The 17839-nt window shown below is 47.7% G+C and overlaps 1 protein-coding gene across 2 annotated transcripts; it reads left to right on the forward strand.

Moving 5' to 3' along the window:
* Positions 1–544: 544 nt before the first annotated feature.
* On the forward strand, positions 545–17374 carry LOC137467282 (TOG array regulator of axonemal microtubules protein 2-like). Of its 2 annotated transcripts, XM_068178779.1 has the most exons (12): positions 545–812; positions 2948–3080; positions 4739–4844; positions 5588–5823; positions 7343–7495; positions 8752–8869; positions 9812–9915; positions 11286–11490; positions 12667–12883; positions 13969–14055; positions 16225–16674; positions 17131–17262. In XM_068178779.1, the coding sequence occupies exons 1-11, from the start codon at positions 560–562 to the stop codon at positions 16524–16526; spliced, it is 1914 nt and encodes a 637-aa protein (XP_068034880.1). In that variant the 5' UTR covers positions 545–559; the 3' UTR covers positions 16527–16674; positions 17131–17262. The 2 variants fall into 2 exon arrangements, with proteins under 2 accessions (XP_068034880.1, XP_068034881.1); XM_068178780.1 differs by lacking the exon at positions 16225–16674 and having other exon boundaries at positions 17131–17374.
* The last annotated feature ends 465 nt before the right edge of the window (positions 17375–17839 follow it).

The following is a 17839-nucleotide window of genomic DNA, read 5'->3' on the forward strand; positions in this document are numbered from 1 at the left end:
ATCCCTTGGGAGAGGGTCTAGGCATTGTAGGGGCTCTGCCTGCAGGGCTGTGAGCGCTGCCCCAAGGGCGGCAGCAGGGCCTTTAGGAGGCAGCACTCAGCCCGAGGGCATCACGCAAGGTTATCTGCACTTTCTTTTGGTAACTTCCCCTGCCAGCCTCTGAAACAGGAAAACAAAAGCAAAGCAATACTGGTTTTCCTTGTTTCTTAGAGGAAGCATCACTGCAGTTTGGTTTTAAGCTAGAAGAGGGTAGATTTAGATTAGATCTTAGGGAGATTTTTTTTTATAATGAAAGGGATGAAAAGCTGGAAGGGTTTGCCCAGAGAAGCTGTTGTTGGTCCATCCTTGAAGGTGTTCAAGGCCAGTTTACATGGGGCTCTGAGGAACCTGATCTAGATGAAGATGTCCCTGCTCACAGGGATTGGACTAGATGGTGCTTAAAGGTGCCTTCCAACCCAAACTCTTCTAGGATTCTGTGATCATTGTCCCAAGTTACTGTTATACTTGGTATAGAGTGGAATACCATTGTTATACTTGAAGTTCTTTGGGTAATAAAGACATGTTCTCCAGCTCTGGCAAGTTTTCTGGCGCTTTCCATCATCACCCTGTGCAGCACCCTCCACCTACAAGCTCCTCTTTGGTCCCTGCAGGCTTTAGCCTACCACCTGTCGATGGCACAGCTTCTAGAGTGCAGAGGAAACACCCTGGTAGTGGCTTGAAGAAGAAGGTCTTGAGGAAGCAGGACAACGTGTCCTTACTGCCCAATACGCCCATCATCCATGGGGATGGCAGCTTCCCACGCAACTCCTCAGGTAAGCCTGCTCCATGGCAGCTTGTTCCCGCACGGGTTTTTCCTTGCACAAGGAGCACAAACTGCCTCCTGCCTCAGCCAGCACAGCTGGGATCTTGGGTCCATAGCCTGTCCTGAGAATGAACAGCAAATCTACTTTTGAGTTACTCCAGCTTGGTAGGACTGGAGCAGTTGGTTCTTAGAGATCCATTGGAAAGTTGGATAAAGTAGTGGTAAAGGCCTGAGCTCTGGCTTTTGCCCATCCTGATAGTCCAAACTACAGCACTGTTGCCAGGAGGCAGCTGTGCCTGCAGGGATGAGCTGCAGGGCAGTCTACCAGGCTGTGCTCACCGTGCACCTTTGAGAACCACCACGATCAGCTGTCCACTCACCATCTGGGCCCTCTGCCTGTGCTGCTGTCCAGTTTTGCAGCCAGCTTTTCTGCTATCCCAGCAAGGGTTGTCTCTGCATGGCAGTCAGCGCCTTGGTGCAGTCGTGCTGCTGCTCCCAGAAGTGCCCGATGGCTCCTCGCTGCCACCATCCCAGGGCCTGCAATGCCAAGAGGGAACAAGCAGTGCCTCCTGTGTCACCCAGCAAATCCAGCGGCCGTGTGCAGCAGATGATAGGCAGGAGGGGCTGCCTGCTGCTCCCAGGCTGTTTGCTGCCTGCAGTAAATAGGCAGCAGATAGTCCCTAGTGGCTCTTGTCTCTCCTTTGTGGGTAGCCCGCCTGTGCTGTGATCCCAGGTAGGGTGAGATAAGAAGAAGGGAGCTGGGAATGATACTTTGAATGCTCTTTTCTAGTGATGCTGCTTCAGTGTTCAGAATTGACCAGAACTAGCCTGACGTGGCTCTCCATCCATACTGAATCTAGACGTGTATGTCTACATACTTCTGCAGTGACATCTCTGGTGTCAGTGCCTGGGGTACCTCAGTGACATGCAGATTAGCTCCCGTCTGGATATTTTTGATATTATCATTCCTCTATATTTTGTGGGAACATGCAAGGGAGCACAAAAACCCTACAGAGTCTAGAGCAGGTCATCTGGATTCTGTGCAGTATTTACACTCCATCATTTTAGACAGCGCAAATGTTTTCATCTACACATTAGAAAATGAGCTTTTGAGTGCACGACATGAAAGTTTTAATTGACAGTGCTTTTGATGACAAATGGGTTTCATAGAAAATGCATTTATCATCTGATTTTTCTCATACCTTGTAAATTTTTTTCCTTACCAAAAACTTCAATTAAGGCAAAACCAGGTCAACTGATTAACAAGAGAGTGCATCTTCCAAGAATGTGGGTCTGTATTTGCATATTTTTATCCTCAGAGTGCATTTGGAAGGCTTTTTTTCAACCGTCTAGTCTGGAAATTGCATTTTTCCACAAGAGAAAGCTTTGAAACTGCTGAGTTTTCAAACATGTCCATTAGATGCCAAACAAATTTCACCTCATCATCTTTGAAATATAGCCAATGTGTAGCTCTGAAAGAGTAAAGATGGATGGTGCTTGGAAAGAACAAAACCCATAAAGTACTCCCTTCCCAAAAGTAGGCTAAAATGTATGTGCACTCAGCTGCCTGCTGTCTAGAATATTTGCAGTCAATGGAAACAGAGGCGCTGTCAGGTGGGGAGGGTCAGGTATGGCTGTTCCCTGGTAGCTGCTCCGTGGGGATTCAGCCGGGCCCAGCAGGGCTGGGTTGGTCAGGCTTGGCTTGGTGCTGGCGCCAGGCAGCTGCAGGTCTCTCCTGAGGGAGTTGCAGAGTGCCCCTGTGCTCAGGGCTGGGGGAAATCAGGGTGCTGAGACAAGAGAGGCACCTGAGGGGTTCCCTCCTGGGTAGCCAGTCCTGCTGGTCGGCACTGTCTCGCAGGGAGCGGGAGCTCTGCGGCCGTAGGAACCTGCCGCTGGCTGTGGCACCTGTGGCACTTGGGAGCTGGTGCTGCGTGGGCAATTGTCAGGTTTAGCCTGGAGCTGTGCCCAGCCGGGGGAGGCTGGGAGAAAGCAAGGAGCCCAAGGCGCCAGACAGCAGGGAAGCCTCGGACCCAGTGCCAGTCTGTAGCACATGGAGCCTTGGCTGGGAGATGGGGCTGCAGGCCGCTCCATGGCGGGGTGCCTTGCCCGGGGCTGCAGCGCCCATGGCTGACCCTCTCCTTACAGTGACCTCGCAGACGGCCACTGGTGCCGAGCGCCGAGAGGAGCCGCTCCGTGGGAAGGGGCAGAAGGACACCGCCTCTTCAGACCCACAGCAGTCCTTGCTGGAGGCACTCTCCTTGCTCGGCAGCAAGGACTGGTAAGAAAGGCCCTGTTCACTCTGTGTCCCTCTTAGCATGAAGGTAGCTTAGAAGCGTGTCTTGCTAGTGCCTCTGAGCCCCGAGAGCCCAGAGGGCCAAAGGGCACTGGTGAAACCACTGCAGAGCAGTGAGAGGATAAATACTGGACAGCAGCCTTTTCTCGGCCTTGGTCTGCAGCAGTGCTCCAGCTGCAGCAGGTCCGTGCTATTTCCTCGCTTTGCCTGCTGCTCCGTGGGGCTGCAAAGGAAATCTTGAGGGAAGAGAGAAAGCTCTGGAACAAGATCAACTGCTGGCTGAGAGCAGAAGCAGGATGGCAGAAATTTGGCGTGTAGAGATTTGGGTGCCTTGGGCCACTGGCCCAGTGGGACTGAGTAAGATTCCTCTCTGCTCCCACTGCTGCCAGCAATGGCAGGTGACAGGGTCCCCCCGTGACCTCCTGCATGGGAGTGCCAGAAGTAGCTCCGGGGAGTTCTTCCAGGGAGTTGTGCTTTCAAGCCCCTCAGCCTGTCATTACTGCTGAAGGGCTGATGGCAGAAGAGAAGGAAAAAGAAAATCCTCTAGGAATCTTGCACTTTGGGAATTCAACTTTTTCCTTCTCACTGCTTCATATGGGCCTGAGATCTTTTGTCAATACTCACCATGTGTCCCAACATTATACACAGGCAGAAGGAGGTCCAGAGCTGATAAGCCTGCAAATGTTAGGTGATACTGGTTTTCTTTTTGATGTCTTTTTGATCACTCCCTGGTGGATGCTTCATTCACACAGGGGTAAGGACTCCATTCACACTGGGATAAGCATGAAAAATCTGCCACGATGCATCTCCTTGTGCACTCACCTTTGTTTTGCCCTTTCTCTTCTGCTTTCTCTTCCCCATTTCTCTTTGGTGCCCTGTGAGGTGCAGAGACCTTCTGCAGGTCTGGGGGGTCTGGATGGCACTCAGAAGTGCCTGTGGGATCGGTCACCAGCCCTGTGCTGCAGCCCTGATGCCTCACAGACCTTTCTGTAGCTGAGGGCCTGTGCAAAGTGAGTGCTGAGAGTTGTTTGCACCGTTTAAATAACATGTTGCTGTTGTGGGGGTTGTTTTAGGTAGGGGGTTTTGGGAAAAGCCAGAGTTTCAACAGTTCTTGCCCAGGAGTGGAATCTTCTGGGACATCCTGCTGCTTTTCTGGGGAATGTGTGAGGTGGAGTGGAGGGGGTGACAGAGAGGCCTAGATTGCAGAGTGGAAACTCAGCTCCAGAGTGCCAGTGCAGACTCTCCCTGCTGAACTGCCTGCTGGGGCTGACAAAGAAGGAAAATGCCCCAAGAACAGCCCAGTGGGACTGTGTCTCAGGGACAGGTACAGGAAGGTGACAAGAAACAGCAGCATGGCCCGGTCTCACAGCTTCTAGGAAGCAGTGACAGAGGGGCATCATGTGCCAGAGATTTCAGAAAGGCTGTCTTCTTAAACGGCCACAGATGAGGACTCTGGAACCCCTCTATTTGCCTCTTGGATTTGTGTATGCTTTTGACAGCCACAGCATCCTGTGGCAAGGCATTCCACGATTTCATGAAGTACTCCTTGAAAAGCACTTCTCATTGTTTGACTGAGCTGCCAGACTGGTCACTTCCGAGGGTGCTGCCTTAGTGGAGAGAAAAATCATTATTCTGCCTTTCAGGGAGCTGAAGGAGAAGGGACTCTTCAACATCAGACACCTGGCTGGGTCCCATTCAGAGGTCCTGCTTTGTAGACTTCGTGACGTTTGCTTGGCGGTTACCAGCGAGGTGAGAACATTCTTCTGAATTGTCCCCCATACTTCAGCCACGGTGTGTAGAGTAGGCATGTGCTTGTTCATCTCCATATGTGCTCAGGGACTGCCTTGATTTCTGGTTTTAGACCTTCTACTTCTAATGTCTGTCAGCTGTCTGTAGGATCTGTGTGTACATGTAGCTGTATTTACTGGTAGGCCAGGTATCTGGCACTCGTCTTTGAGTGCGGTGCCTTTACAATGCAATGTGCAAATGCAGAAACTGAGGCACTAATGATGTTATTTGCCAGAGCCCCAATCTCTGCTCAAGCTGTAATTCCACACTGCAAATTAGTCTGTAGGCCTGAGCCTGTGTTTTCTGTTTCCTGGCTGAGTGCTTCAGCTGCTGGCATTGCTTTTTTCAACAGGAGCACCTGACTCTTCTCTCTTTATGACTTGTGCCCTTATGATTTGAAAGCAGCCCTTGCTTTAATTTTCTAGTAAAAGGGCCTAAAATCAAAGCCATGGACATTTTAGAAGAGTTAAGTAGAACACTTTAGTGACATTTTTTTTTAGGCCTGCAGTAAGCAGGTCTGAGGCCAGAAATAGGTGCCAGATTAAGTGCCTTTCTATGTTTGTGCTCCTCTGCTCTTCTTGTACTTTTATGTTCCCCAGAGTGACAACACAGTGGGATGTGTTGTCATTTCCTGGGACTTCTGTTGAAGGCAACTGGTTTTCTTTTCAATGTGATTCTTATGTTTCCCCTCATGACTTCCCCAGGTGACCAGCCTCCATTCCAAGGTGTCCTACTCTGCCATCGTCACTCTGGGAGAGCTCTTTGTGACCTTGAAGAAGGACATGGACTCTGAGGTGGATGAGGTTGCTCGGGCCCTTCTCCAGATGGTGTGGAACTCCCCAGAATTTGTTCAGAAAGCAGCCAGTCAGACCCTGGGGATCATGGTGGAGAATGTGACTCCTGCACGAGCAATGACTACTCTCATGGACATGGGAGTCAAGTAGGTTCTTCTTCTTTTAGTGATATTCTTCACCTTCTAGTGTGTGGGAGGGGGAAGGGATGACAGAGAGAATAGGAATGGTGGGAGGGAAGGGTCCTTTATCCTGCATCTTCTGTGGACTCAGTGACTTGATTCTCTGATCAACCTCATTTCTTTCCTCTTGTCGCCTGTTTTTGCCCTCCTGCAGCCTATTAGTTCTCAGAATCACAGAACTGTAGAATATGGGCAGTTGGAAGGGGCCCATCAGGACCATCGAGACCATCTCCTGGCCTTGCCCAGAACAGCCCAAGGGTCACACCAAGTCCTGAGATTGTTGCCCAAATGCTTCTTCAACTCTGTCAGGCTTGGTGCTGCGACCACTGCCCTGGGGAGCCTGTTCCAGTGCCCAAGCACCCTCTGGGTGAAAAACCTTTCTCCTGATATCCAAACTAAAGCTCCTCTGACTCAGCTTCCTGCTGCCTGCAGGAGTTCTCCCAGTCTGTCAGGTTTTCCTAGACGTGGTGGCTGCTGGGGAAGTGAAAGCGCCTGCAAAGACTAAGGATAGAGCCTTCTGCTTTTGTGGGAAGAGGGACAATTGCAATTGCAGCTGTGAGTGGTGTTTGATATCTCACAGCGCTAACCACAGAGGCCCTGGGAAAACCATGTCTCCTCATGATGCCATTACCTCGAGAAACAAGGAGGGCACTTGCTGGGGCATGGAGCACATGGGGGAGAATCTGCTGAGTGTGGCACAGCCTGCACAGCAGGTGCAGCTCCTGCCAAAAGGAGACTTGTATGACTGTCCTGGCCAAGAACTCTATTTTCTATTCAAACTGATGTGTCTTGTTAGCCTTGACATGTTGAATCACTTTAAAGGCACCTCCACAGGCCGACTGCTGTGGGTCAGTTGAAGCAAAGCTGCCTTTAATGTTGGTGCTGGGCGGATAGTTCCCAAGAGACACTCTCTAGAACAGGACAACCTGGCTAAACTGCCTGCCACCCTTTCCTCAGCTTTGGAATAGTGTAAAATATTCAGATGTTTCCCTTGCCAAGCCTCACAGAAAAAACAGGCTGCATTGCTGGATATTCTGCAACTTCACAGCCCACAACGTGTTTTCCCTCCATTTGTTTTTTTCCAAAGGTCTGCAGATTTGGGGATAAATGGGTTGAAAGAGCCTCAGTCCTGCTGCAGCTCTGTGTAGTGGGTGCCTTCTGATGGGTCAGCATGAATTGTCCTTCATTTCTAAATAATTCATATGTAATCGGTTTCTTTAGTCTTTCTCAGAGTAAATACTGTGAAAGAAATTGAGCATCAGGTAGTGCAGGGAGACTGAATTCCTCCCTCTTCCTTGCAGGCAGTCCTTCTGTACAATGCTAACTTTGTGTTTACTTGAGGACAGAACCTTCTACAGGTGTCTGAAGTTGCAGGGAGAACCCAGGCCTCCTTCCCCCAGCAAGGACAGGGAGCAGGCTCTGGCCAAGGCCTGTGCTGCTCTTGCTCCTTCTCCCTGTGCCCCAGTGTTTGCTCTCTTCTTCCCAGGAGCCGCCATGCCCAGGTGCGGAAGTGTGCAGCCGAACTCCTCCTGTCCTTGATGCAGAGAATTGGAGTCACAAGGCTGGCAGGCACACCCAGGGCTGAGAGGCTGGCACACGTGGCAGGGAAGCTTGCTCAGGACTGTCACAAGGACGCAAGGTAATGATCTTCCTTTCACCTCCTAAAACAGGAAAACTGTTTTCTGTCTGGCTATAAAGGTAAAACCACAAAAGAGTGGGAACTAAAGGAAATACGAAGTTACATCACTGTGTGAATAAGGGTCATAGAATCATGGAATATGCTGAGTTGGAAGGGACCCATTAGGGTCATCGAGTCCATCTCCTGGCCATGTGCAGGACACCCCAAGAGTCACTCCATGTGTTTGAGAGCATTGTCCAAATGCTTCTTGAGCTCTGTCAGCCTTGGTGCTGTGACCACTGCTCTGCGTTGCCTGGGCAAATGACTGTACTGGGTAACCTGAGGTTGGCCAGCAAAAAGGAGCATTGCCAGCTTCCTGTGGCTTGAAGGATTCTTTACTGAGATCAAAGGAGCTCAGATTAGCCAGTCCAAAAGTTTTGTTTGGCCTTAGGTGCACAACACAAAGCCAGAATGTTGACTAATGTTCATCACTGAAGGATCCCAAACATCCATTTCTCATTAACTTAAGACTTTTCCTAGAAAGATTTCAGGGGTTTTTAGCCAACATATTCAGTTGTTCTAAACCTGTTCTGCAGATTTCTAGAATGCTGTTGTCTGTGGCTCAGTGACCTCCAAATTTCTTCTTGAAGAAAACTGTGGTTTCCTAGTGGCAAAATCAACCCAAACCACCAAAATTCTCTTCCTTTGATGATGAAATTCCCATTAATAGCTGCCAAGAACACCAGAGCAACTAGCTGCCCCTCTGCATACTTATAGTATAGAATAATCAGTAGGATGCATGAGGTGTTTTGTCCTGACTTCCCTGCCAGTTAAAGAAAGGCAAATTTTTGTGCAATGGAAGCAGGACTCTGCTAATAGGCTCTGACAACAAAGCAGATGTGTTTTGCTTGTTCCCTGGGTTCCTTTGATCCCACAGAAGCACACCCACAGTTTCAGAGGGAAATGATATTATTCTGTTGCCCCACATTCTCCTCTTGCCTCTTGTGTTCAGCTGACAGCACTGAGGAGTGTCAAGAGGAAGTAAATCTCCCTCTTTGCTGAGTAGGTAATGCCTTCTCATGCAAGGATTGCACCTGATGAGTTTAAGGTATCAGCCTCTTCTGTCAACACTCTTCCTTTGTTTATTCACTTTTCCTTCATTTCCTTCCTGCCTTCCTGCCTTCCCACCTTCCCTCTTTCTTTCCTATCTTTCTCCTTCTCTCCCTCCCTCCCTCCCTCCCTCCCTCCCTCCCTTCCTTTCTTCTGTCCTTCCTTAGGCATTATGGACAGGGGATGGTGAAGATGTTGCTCAATCATCAAAAATTTAAAACGCTTTTGGAACGATCTCTTTCCACCCATGGCCTGGAAGATATTCTGACAAGAATGAAGAAGAAAGTAAGTGCTTGGCAGGAGAAATGTCTCCTTTGTGTAAGTATTGCCACTGCTAATGTGAGATCAAACATACCCAATCTGTCTTCATCTCATTCCTCTTCTGCTGAATTAGGTTGCTCCAGGCAATGAGCTGTTAATCCTCAGCCTGTTCATCTGCAGACCACAAAGGAACTGATATTAGGGAAAAAGTGGGGGGTTGAATATTTTGAATATCAGACACAAAGAGGAAAGGGAAAGAGGAGAAAATGGGTTTACATTTAAGCGTAAACCCTACTCTGCCTCCATTGAAGCAATTAAGTGAGAATAGTGCTTCTGAAGATAACAGAGTCTTTGCAAAAGTCACTGGAAGTAGTAGTACCAAGAAAATTTCCACATCTACAAAAGATGTCCAAGTCAATCCTAGTTACTACAATTACTGTCTGTCTTTTGGGAATACTGCCCTGCTGTCAAGCCTGTGGAGCTGGAAGAAGCTTGGTGAATTCAGCAGCATCCAGTGGGAAAACCTTTGTTTGTTTGGGGGAGGATTTTATTTCTTTTATTGGCATTAGAGAAGGGAGCTTGCCTTTGTGCAGGCTCAGGGAGAGTGAGTGTTGAACCAAATCAACTTCCAACACAATGGGCCAACCCCCAAAGAGTCCAGTTTTTTCTGTTGCTACCTTTAAGAACACTTGTTGCCTACCAGTTTGCATTATTCCCATTTATGCTCAAGACCAATGGATTTGGGATTTTAGACTCCTGCTCCGTATGGTAGCACCCATAACTCTCCTTGGGCTATTGAAAACAAAGAGTTAGCATCACTGAATCTCTGCTCTGTTTCCATCTGTCAGTTAGGAAATGTTTCCCTAAGCCTTGGTGGCAGTGATGCTGGTTCTAACTTGTGTTTTAAACAGGGAATTTCCTATTTTATATTCTAAAGATTGATGGGGTTTCTCTATGTCTTTGTAGGGGATGGAAAACCAGAAGGGGGAACGCCCATCTTTCAAGGAGCCAGTGAAGAAGAGGAACGATGGCTCGAAGAAGCCCCAGGCCACATTGTCTTCTAGTAAACGGTGCTGAGCACGTTAGTTAGATGTGACAAAGCACATGACAAGCTTTACGTCTCTTCCTCAGGAAAATCTTTCTGGCCGAGATGACCAGTGCCACGGATTGTTTCCTTTCCCTACAAATGCTCTACGATAAAAAATGCCTACCTCTGCATTACACTGAACACAACTTCTCTGGCGGGGTTTCCACAGAAATTGAGAGACAAAAAGACACCCATTGGTTGCAGCTCAGAGGATCCAGTGCAGAGGCAAGGGCAGTGTTGTCGAGGCTATGACAGGGCCAAGTTTCTGCTGCCTGACTTGGGACAAGTAAATTCAGCCAGGGTTTTTTTTTTCATCTGAATGGAGTCTTTTTCAGATGGGTGTTTTGATGAGGAGTCCCAGTCTAGAAGCAAGATGCCATTCCACAAAGATGCAGTTCTCATCCATGTGGGTTGGCCTGGCTGTATCATGGTTTTCTCACCCTCAAACAGTATCAAGTTTGTGTAGTAAGTAGCAAGGCAATTCCTGAGCAACTTTGGTCAACAGGTGTCTCAATGTGGACTTTTTGTCTTGATAGTCCTGTCCTTCAGATAATTCGCTTGATGGACAGCATGTTTGGTTTATTTCGTCCTGTGCCACAATCAGCATTTAAGACAGGAATTTGGTCCTTGCTGTCTCTTGATGGCAGTGGCAGAGCTACTTGTACCTGTTCTTCTCTGATAACAGAGGGGATTTTTTTAGCTCTGTCATGCTCAGCGGTGGCAGCAAAGTGACCACATGCCTCAGCAGCATAGCTAGCATCTTCCTGTGCTCATGGAAGAGACAGGCTGATCCAGGAGAATTGTTCCCAGTGGGGTTGTTAACCTGTGGATCTAGTCTCTAGGGAAGCAAATGAAATGTGAGCGTAGTTCTGGGATGTCTGGCTTCTGTTTTTATCTCTGTTACTGATTTTCTGAATCATTCAAATATGGCCCTGTTCCTCTGTTCAGATGCATCTGAGCTGCTTTTCCAGATTGTCATGCCTGGTTGTGGAGACACTTCTCCAGAATGATGAATTTCCTTATTATAAGACACACACGTCCCATATGAGGAGGCATTTAAACTTGGAAGTAGCATCTCTCTTTCTCCACAAAGCAATGTGACCTGTGTGCCTTGGAAGCCATCTGAAGATAGATCAGATGCATCTCATCCTTGGTCTTCCTGAGAGCGCTGGCGGGAATGTTACTTGCAGGTTGTCTCCCATAATGATTGGCATGCGGCCCACGTTGTTCTTCAGAGCCTCATGATTTTTGAGCTTGAAATCACATAATTAGGAAAGCTCCTCAAGATGTTTTGCTCACAATTAACTGAAGGTGTTATCACCAACAGGTTCCTCATTTGGATTTATTTTCCAGGGTGAAATCTACCTCTGATGGACGCCTCCTACACTGTGCAAAAGCCCAGGTCACGTTACCTCCAGCTGTGGAAGAAAGGGAGCTGCTCCAGAGGCTTTACAATCTCCTGGAAGCCAAGGGCTTTCAGACACGGATGGAAGGAGTGGCACTCCTCCAAGACCTGTGCAAAACCAGCCCCCAGCTCATCTCCACTAACATTGTCCAAGTATGTAGGGTATCTTCATCCTTCCTTTCCTTTACCTCCGTTCCTAAGCCTGTAGCAGTCAAGTTAATTCAGTGTGTCTTGGCACTCCATCCTGGCTGTTTGGGACACGCTGGTCCCTCTTACCCAGACATATTTAATTCAGGTCCAGGCTTCAGGACAAGTTATTTCAGTCCAGCTGTATTTGTCTGGCAGGTGCCTATTGATACTGTTCATCAGATGATGACAGAATTTTCTGCTGGTCTAACTGCTGCTCTCTCCTACTCCCAGTTGGGTTAAGTGAAGGGAATGCAGCCATTGAAAGCATGGCAATTATTCTCTAGACCAAAAATGGGTTTGCATAGGGAAGAGAAGTATCAGGCTGGGTTGGTTTAAACCCATTGTTTTTTCAAAGAATACTTCTATATACTCCATCTTGTCTTGCACAAGCACAACTCTGGCTACTCCTTTCTATCCCAGTTCCTGTTCTTTTTGGTAAAGACAGTGCTCACCCTTCTGGGAGGGGTCTTTTTTTCTCTTTGGAAAAGGAGAAAAACAGCTAAGGACACATCTCTGCCTTCTCCTCCCAGTAGCTGCTTTTTCCCTTTTTCCAGGAAAAGGTGCCTGATAATGTGGCTGTCAAGGGACTGAACCTGCTCTAATGAGAGCTGTAGAGCAGATGGAATTTCAGAAGTCTACCTTTTACTTAGAGAAATGGTCTAGATCCTGGAAGAGTTGATCAGAGCCCTGCACTTCTCCAGACCCTGGTTCTGAGACAAACAAAAGAAAACTTAGATCTCCTCCAGCCATAGTTTGGCAAAATCCTAATTGCCTTCAGTACTTGAGGCAACTGTGTAGAAAACCAGGCATTGTAAACTTCTGCTTCCATGCTTCTAAAGCAAAGGTAATCTTTTGCATTAGGAAATGGAATTGATTTAATGATTTATAGAAGGAGAGAAATACCATAGGAACGATTCTGTCCCCAACCAAACTTCTTAAAAACAGAAGAAAATCTTTCAACCAGCATGAGGTTGCGCCACCATTCCAGTGAGTGGCCCAGAGGAAAACAGTGAAATTATGCAAGCAGGAGCTGACCTGACAGAAAGGATCACTTTCATCTTTTATATTGCTGAGTGCTCCATCCACTCTTCAAACAAGGACATTTTAATCCAGCTTTCACATTGTTCATTCTCTTCACAGATTTTTGATTATTTTGTCCTGAGAATATCTGACAGCCACAAGAAAGTGAAGCAGAAGGCGCTGGACGTACTGGCTGAAATCACAGGCATCCTGGAGGATGCCTTGAACCCGGTGATCACTGGTTTGGTGAAAGGCATAACAAAGAGCCTAAACTCAAAGGATCCCAGGGTTCGTGCTGCAGCCGTGAAAGCACTGGAAGAATCCATTGCTCATTTAGGTAAGGCTGACCCCTGGCATGGACTCTCCTCAACTGCATCTCTGTCTCTCCTGCACAAGAGAACGCTGAGTGCCTTTATAGTTGCTGTTGTCTGTGGAACGCTCCAGCTGACATCCACCAGAAGCTGTGGAGGTGCAGTCCTTATGCACCAGTCCCCCAACAGGCTTGAATGTGATCAGCATTTCCCAAAAGTCCCAGGAGCCCATGGCTCTGTGCTGCTTGTCTGAAGAGCATGTCCCGGACCACAGCTTTGCTACAGTTCAGAGGCAAAGGGGGTTTTGGAGTTTGCATGGGCCCCGTTTGACTTCCCAAGTGAATAGCTTTGCTGTTGGCATGAAGGGACACTGACCCATCAGAGCTTCTGCAGAACAGCCACCTGGGAAGCTCTACATTATAGGCATTAGCTGCCTATTTTCCACTTTTCTTCTTTGTCTTCTATTTTCAGAGGGAAACTTAAGATTCACCAAGTTCATTTCTTTATAACAAACAGGTATAAACCCAGCTGTCAATGATGCCTTGTTCCACATGTTGTTTTGCATGGGGCAAGATGGCTGGAGCGAATAAGTACCTAGGCAAGGGCTGCTCTAAATTCCTTTGCCATGCAGATTTATGTCAGCTCTGAAAATGCCGCACTGGGGAAATATGCCTGAATAAAGGAGTGTTGAAGAGGCAGCTCTGCAAAGGGACTTTCCACTTTCCCCTCCTCATCTGCTCTGTGAACTCACAAACTGCCTGACTCAGTGCCTTTCTGTGTCCCAAGGATGGGGTTCTTCCTTTTTGCTCTGGGATGCAAAACCTTTTCACTGCTTACATGTGACTGGACTCTTGAGGTGCCTGATGTGAAATGTTTTAACATAGCTTCTGGTACAGCAGACAACTTTGGGTTTACAAATGTGAAAGGAGAGCTTTTCTTTTGGAATTTAAAAGCCTGCCAAGTAGGCTGGAAGGAAAGAAGAAAAGGATTCAAAAGTCAGCAGAAATGTACTTTATTTTATAAAATGGGGTTGCCCCTGCCCTTTCCCTCCCCACTGTCCTTTCTCCTATCACCTCAGAAAAGTCAGCAGAAACATGTGTTTCACTTGTAGATAAAGTATCACTGCTGAAAGAGTTCAGCTACCAATGGAATCAACTGAGTGGCCAAGCTCTGCTGGATGTCGCGGAGCGTATCACAGGTATGGCCTCCCCTTCTAAGCCAAGAGGTCTTCCCAGGCACTGTTTACAGGAATGCCTGTGAATAGACAGTAGAGTAGCTCCTCTAAATCAGGAGGTGCTGAGCTTGTCCCTCCTGCCCAATACCCATGGCAGGTGTATTTGGCAGGTTTTCCCTGGCTCCTGCAGAGCTGTGCAGCATCTGAGATGGGGACGGCGCTCGGCCTCGGGGCTGAGCTCTCACTGGGGCATCTCAGAACCCACCTCCAGGAAAGGAAGGGGCTAAAAATACCCCAGCTGGCTCCTTTCTTGGAGGCTCAGGGACATCTGTGATCCTTTAGGGAGGATGGTGGCAAATGCTGTTTCAGGGGATCAGTTTGTTTTGTCCTCACAGAATTCTTGTTTTTCTCTTGGAAAGTTTTGAGGCTGAACCGTGCAGAGCCTGGGGGTCACAGCTTAGGTCAAAACTCAACAGACATATTAGAGGCATGGATTCAGTGCAAGGCAGCCTTTGGGGGCAGAGGGGCAGAAGCAGAGTGCTGAGGCTCCCTGGCTGTGCTGTCAAGGTGACATTGGACTGAGCATTTCAGGGTGTGCAAACAGTGTCTTCCTGTGACAGCGCTGTCCAAAATGCTACAAATGCAGCTGATAATTGATTCCTCAGAGGAACTTGCTATGTCAGCAATAGGCAATGAATGGAAAAATGATAATCTCAATATATAGTAGAGAAGACGATTGATAACCTTGCTTTAACTGGGGCTAATGGCACTGCTAATTATGCCAACATCTTTAAATGCAAGGTTTAATACACTTTGTGTCTTCATTAGGAATCTTAAAAGGGCATGTTCAGTGATTGGGAATGTCAAAGGCCCTTTCAAGAGCATTTGAAAAAAGTAGATCTCCAGCAATAGGGGATTTAGTTTGGCAGTTATTTTGATCTCCTTTTCAAATAAAGGAATTAACCATAAATTAGTACTACTTTAGAAAAAGCAGATGTTCTCTCTGAGATTTTTAGGAACAGACAGCTGTTCCTCACATTCAATAGACACCGATGTCTTTAATTACATTTAAACTCAAATGAATTCCTATTTTAAAGTGGGTACCATAACCCTTTTCCTGCTTAGCAGAGTTGGTTTTGGGTACTTTCAGGAGCTGTTTCAATGTTGATGACTGCTGGTGGATTAACAGCATAGGGAAAATGAAGTCTCTTCCACCACAGAATAAGAAATGGCTACTAGATAACATTTTGCCTGATTAGAAAAGAAGAATGGTCTCCAGAGCATTTCAGGTTTTGATCTCTCAGCCCAATTAGCTGTGCAAGGAGCCCTGTTGGTAGTAAATTTTTGTCTGTATATGATATAGTTCAATTCAGAAAATGAGCGGGGAGCAGATTTCAGAGACAATAGGAGAAAACACTCGTGTTTTGGTTACATTGCAGTCCCCTGTGTAGCATTGTTCTCTCTCTATGCCCCTATTGCAGTGGACATTATGAGAAAAAATGCCATTAACATTAGGAGGGGAAATGGCATTGAAATGTGGAGATGCCCAAATGCCTTGGCAATGGGGTCTGGGTAATTATCTAAGACAGCCTGAGGTTTGAAACAGCTCTTTGTTGGAAGTCACAAAAGTATTTTGCCAAAGACACCAGCTAGTCACTGATGTTTTTAATCCAGCTGTCAAGCAGCAGCCATCTCTGGTGGGCTGGAGCTTTGAAGTGTGTTCTAATACTGCCCTTTGCTGTGTGCCACTGAGCAAAGGGAAGAGCCAGATTAGACATTTGGCACTTGACATCAAAGTTACTACAATGGAATCATCCCTTTTATCAGAAATCTCTCCATTTCCTCTCTATGGTGCATTTCCAAATCTTCAGTGTGGGTTTAGACAACTTCTTAATGGAACTAAAAGGCAATTTGACATTTCATTCATTGTTCATGCAGAAAGAGATTGTGAAATCATTTCGTAAAGGTACGGAGTCTGCGACAGGGACAAGGCTCCGGTTGGAGAAATTACTCCTGAGGGGTTGGTGGTTCATTTTCAAGGATGATCAGCTGCTTTGCCCGTTTCTGGATGCTGTGGCTCTGTGTGCTATTTTGCTGATCTTAGCAAGAGAGGCTTCCAAGAAGCAAAAGCAGAGGTAGATCCTTGTTTGCATTAAGGTTGGTGGTTAAGAAGCTGTGTCTCTCTCCCGGCAGTGCTTGTGGAGTGGGTTTATGCCAGGAGCCCTGAAGTCGTCCAGCGCGACACCCTGCCCGTGCTCTGGTCCTTCCTGGAGAACAAGGCTCTGCCTGTCCGAAGTGCCAATGTCCGCACTGTGGCCACCAAGCTCGCCTCTGCCCTCTACAAGGTGATGGGCAGCAAGCTGAAGAAGTGTGCTGCCAGCAAGCCTCCAGATGTGCGGGACAACCTGTCCAAAATTTTGGGCTGGTCAAGGTGTGATGTTCTCCAGGAAGCTGAGGACATGCTGAGTTGGACACCTCGAGATTTGCCTTTTTAGCTGTGCCAAAAATGGCAAAATATTAAGGAAGGCTGTGCATCTGCCCCTGCTCTCTCCATCGCCCTTCCTAGTCATGGCATGGGGGGCCTGAAGCAACGCCAGATTGAGGACAAGGTGAAGGCTGAGCATGGCTCAGCCTCACACAGAGGTGAGGGGGGAGCTGGGCCCATCTCTGGTGGGAGGAAGGGTCTTGTGGCAGCCCAGAGAGCCTGTGCACATTCCCAGGGAACAGCTGTGCCCTGCATGTGCCCCCTGCATGGAGCTGTGCTCTCCCAGTGCCCCGTGTAGCTGTAGGGCTGCTCAGCTGTGGGGCAGGGAGAGGAGCAGGAGGGTGCATGTGCAGCTGAGCCATTCCTGGAAAGCACAGGCCTCTGGGCTCCCTGCTGTCCCAGGGCAGCCCAGAGGCCAGGCTGTTCCTGTGGTAGCTCTGTGGAAGTGGGTCAGGGTTTTCCCCTGGCCTGCCTCCAGTGTCTGCCAGCAGGAGCATGTTTCCCTGGGCAGCTGTTTAGAAGTTGGCAGGAAATGCGTCCCATGAAATACGGAGCTTCAGATGCTTTAGGTTTGCATTGTGGCCTCTGTTATATTTTGTGTCTCCACTTTGCAGGCCTGACTGGTTACAGTCTCACCGAGACATTTTCTCTGGACACTTCGATGTTGCCTTACCCACAAAGTCCTTGCCTCCCATCCAGAAGAGCTCTCTTTCCTCCAAGCTCAGGAGGAAGCTGCCACCTTTCTGCAGAGTGTTTGAAGAATAGGATTTATGTGTTAGGCTTCATAGTTATAGATGTACATATGTTCTGATCTTTAGATGTAGTTTTGAATAAATATGTTTTGATTGTATCTTTAAATTTTGATGACATATTTTTAATTGTATATCTTTTATTTTGATGACTAAAAAAAAAAGGTAAATAAATAAATAAAATTTAAATAAACCAAGAGGAGAATGTGAGACCAGGACCTGCTAGCCTAGTGATTATGGCAGTGCAGCTCACTCCATGAGCCATTGTTTCACCACATCCTTTCCTCATTGGGCCTCTCCTCTTCCTCTTTTGCCATGTTTTCTTTGTGTCATTTGTGCTGCTCTTTGTTACTTGGCATTACAGCGGGGCCACCTGTTGACCACTTTGGGGGACAATGGATCCAAAAGTTCTTGTATAGTCCAAAGTTTTCTACCTAGATGTGTTCTGTGCTCACAAAAGGCCCGCGCAAGGAAACAAAGAGAAGTGTGCCCAAATCCCAAAGCTTTGCCCCTTTGCAATCTCACACAGATCTGGCTCACAGGGGTCTTCAATCACAATTTCATAGGTAAGAAG

This window comes from Anomalospiza imberbis, unplaced genomic scaffold (assembly GCF_031753505.1).
Source record: "Anomalospiza imberbis isolate Cuckoo-Finch-1a 21T00152 unplaced genomic scaffold, ASM3175350v1 scaffold_56, whole genome shotgun sequence".
NCBI lineage: Eukaryota > Metazoa > Chordata > Aves > Passeriformes > Viduidae > Anomalospiza > Anomalospiza imberbis.

What these genes read in the sequence shown, in the direction of transcription:
- LOC137467282 (XM_068178779.1), top strand. Translation starts at nt 560, where the DNA reads ATGTTCTCCAGCTCTGGCAAGTTTTCTGGCGCTTTCCATCATCACCCT. An exon ending in CTTCCCACGCAACTCCTCAG is followed by an intron (nt 813 to 2,947) that starts GTAAGCCTGCTC and finishes CTCTCCTTACAG; the next exon opens with TGACCTCGCAGACGGCCACT. An exon ending in AGAATCCATTGCTCATTTAG is followed by an intron (nt 12,884 to 13,968) that starts GTAAGGCTGACC and finishes TTTCACTTGTAG; the next exon opens with ATAAAGTATCACTGCTGAAA.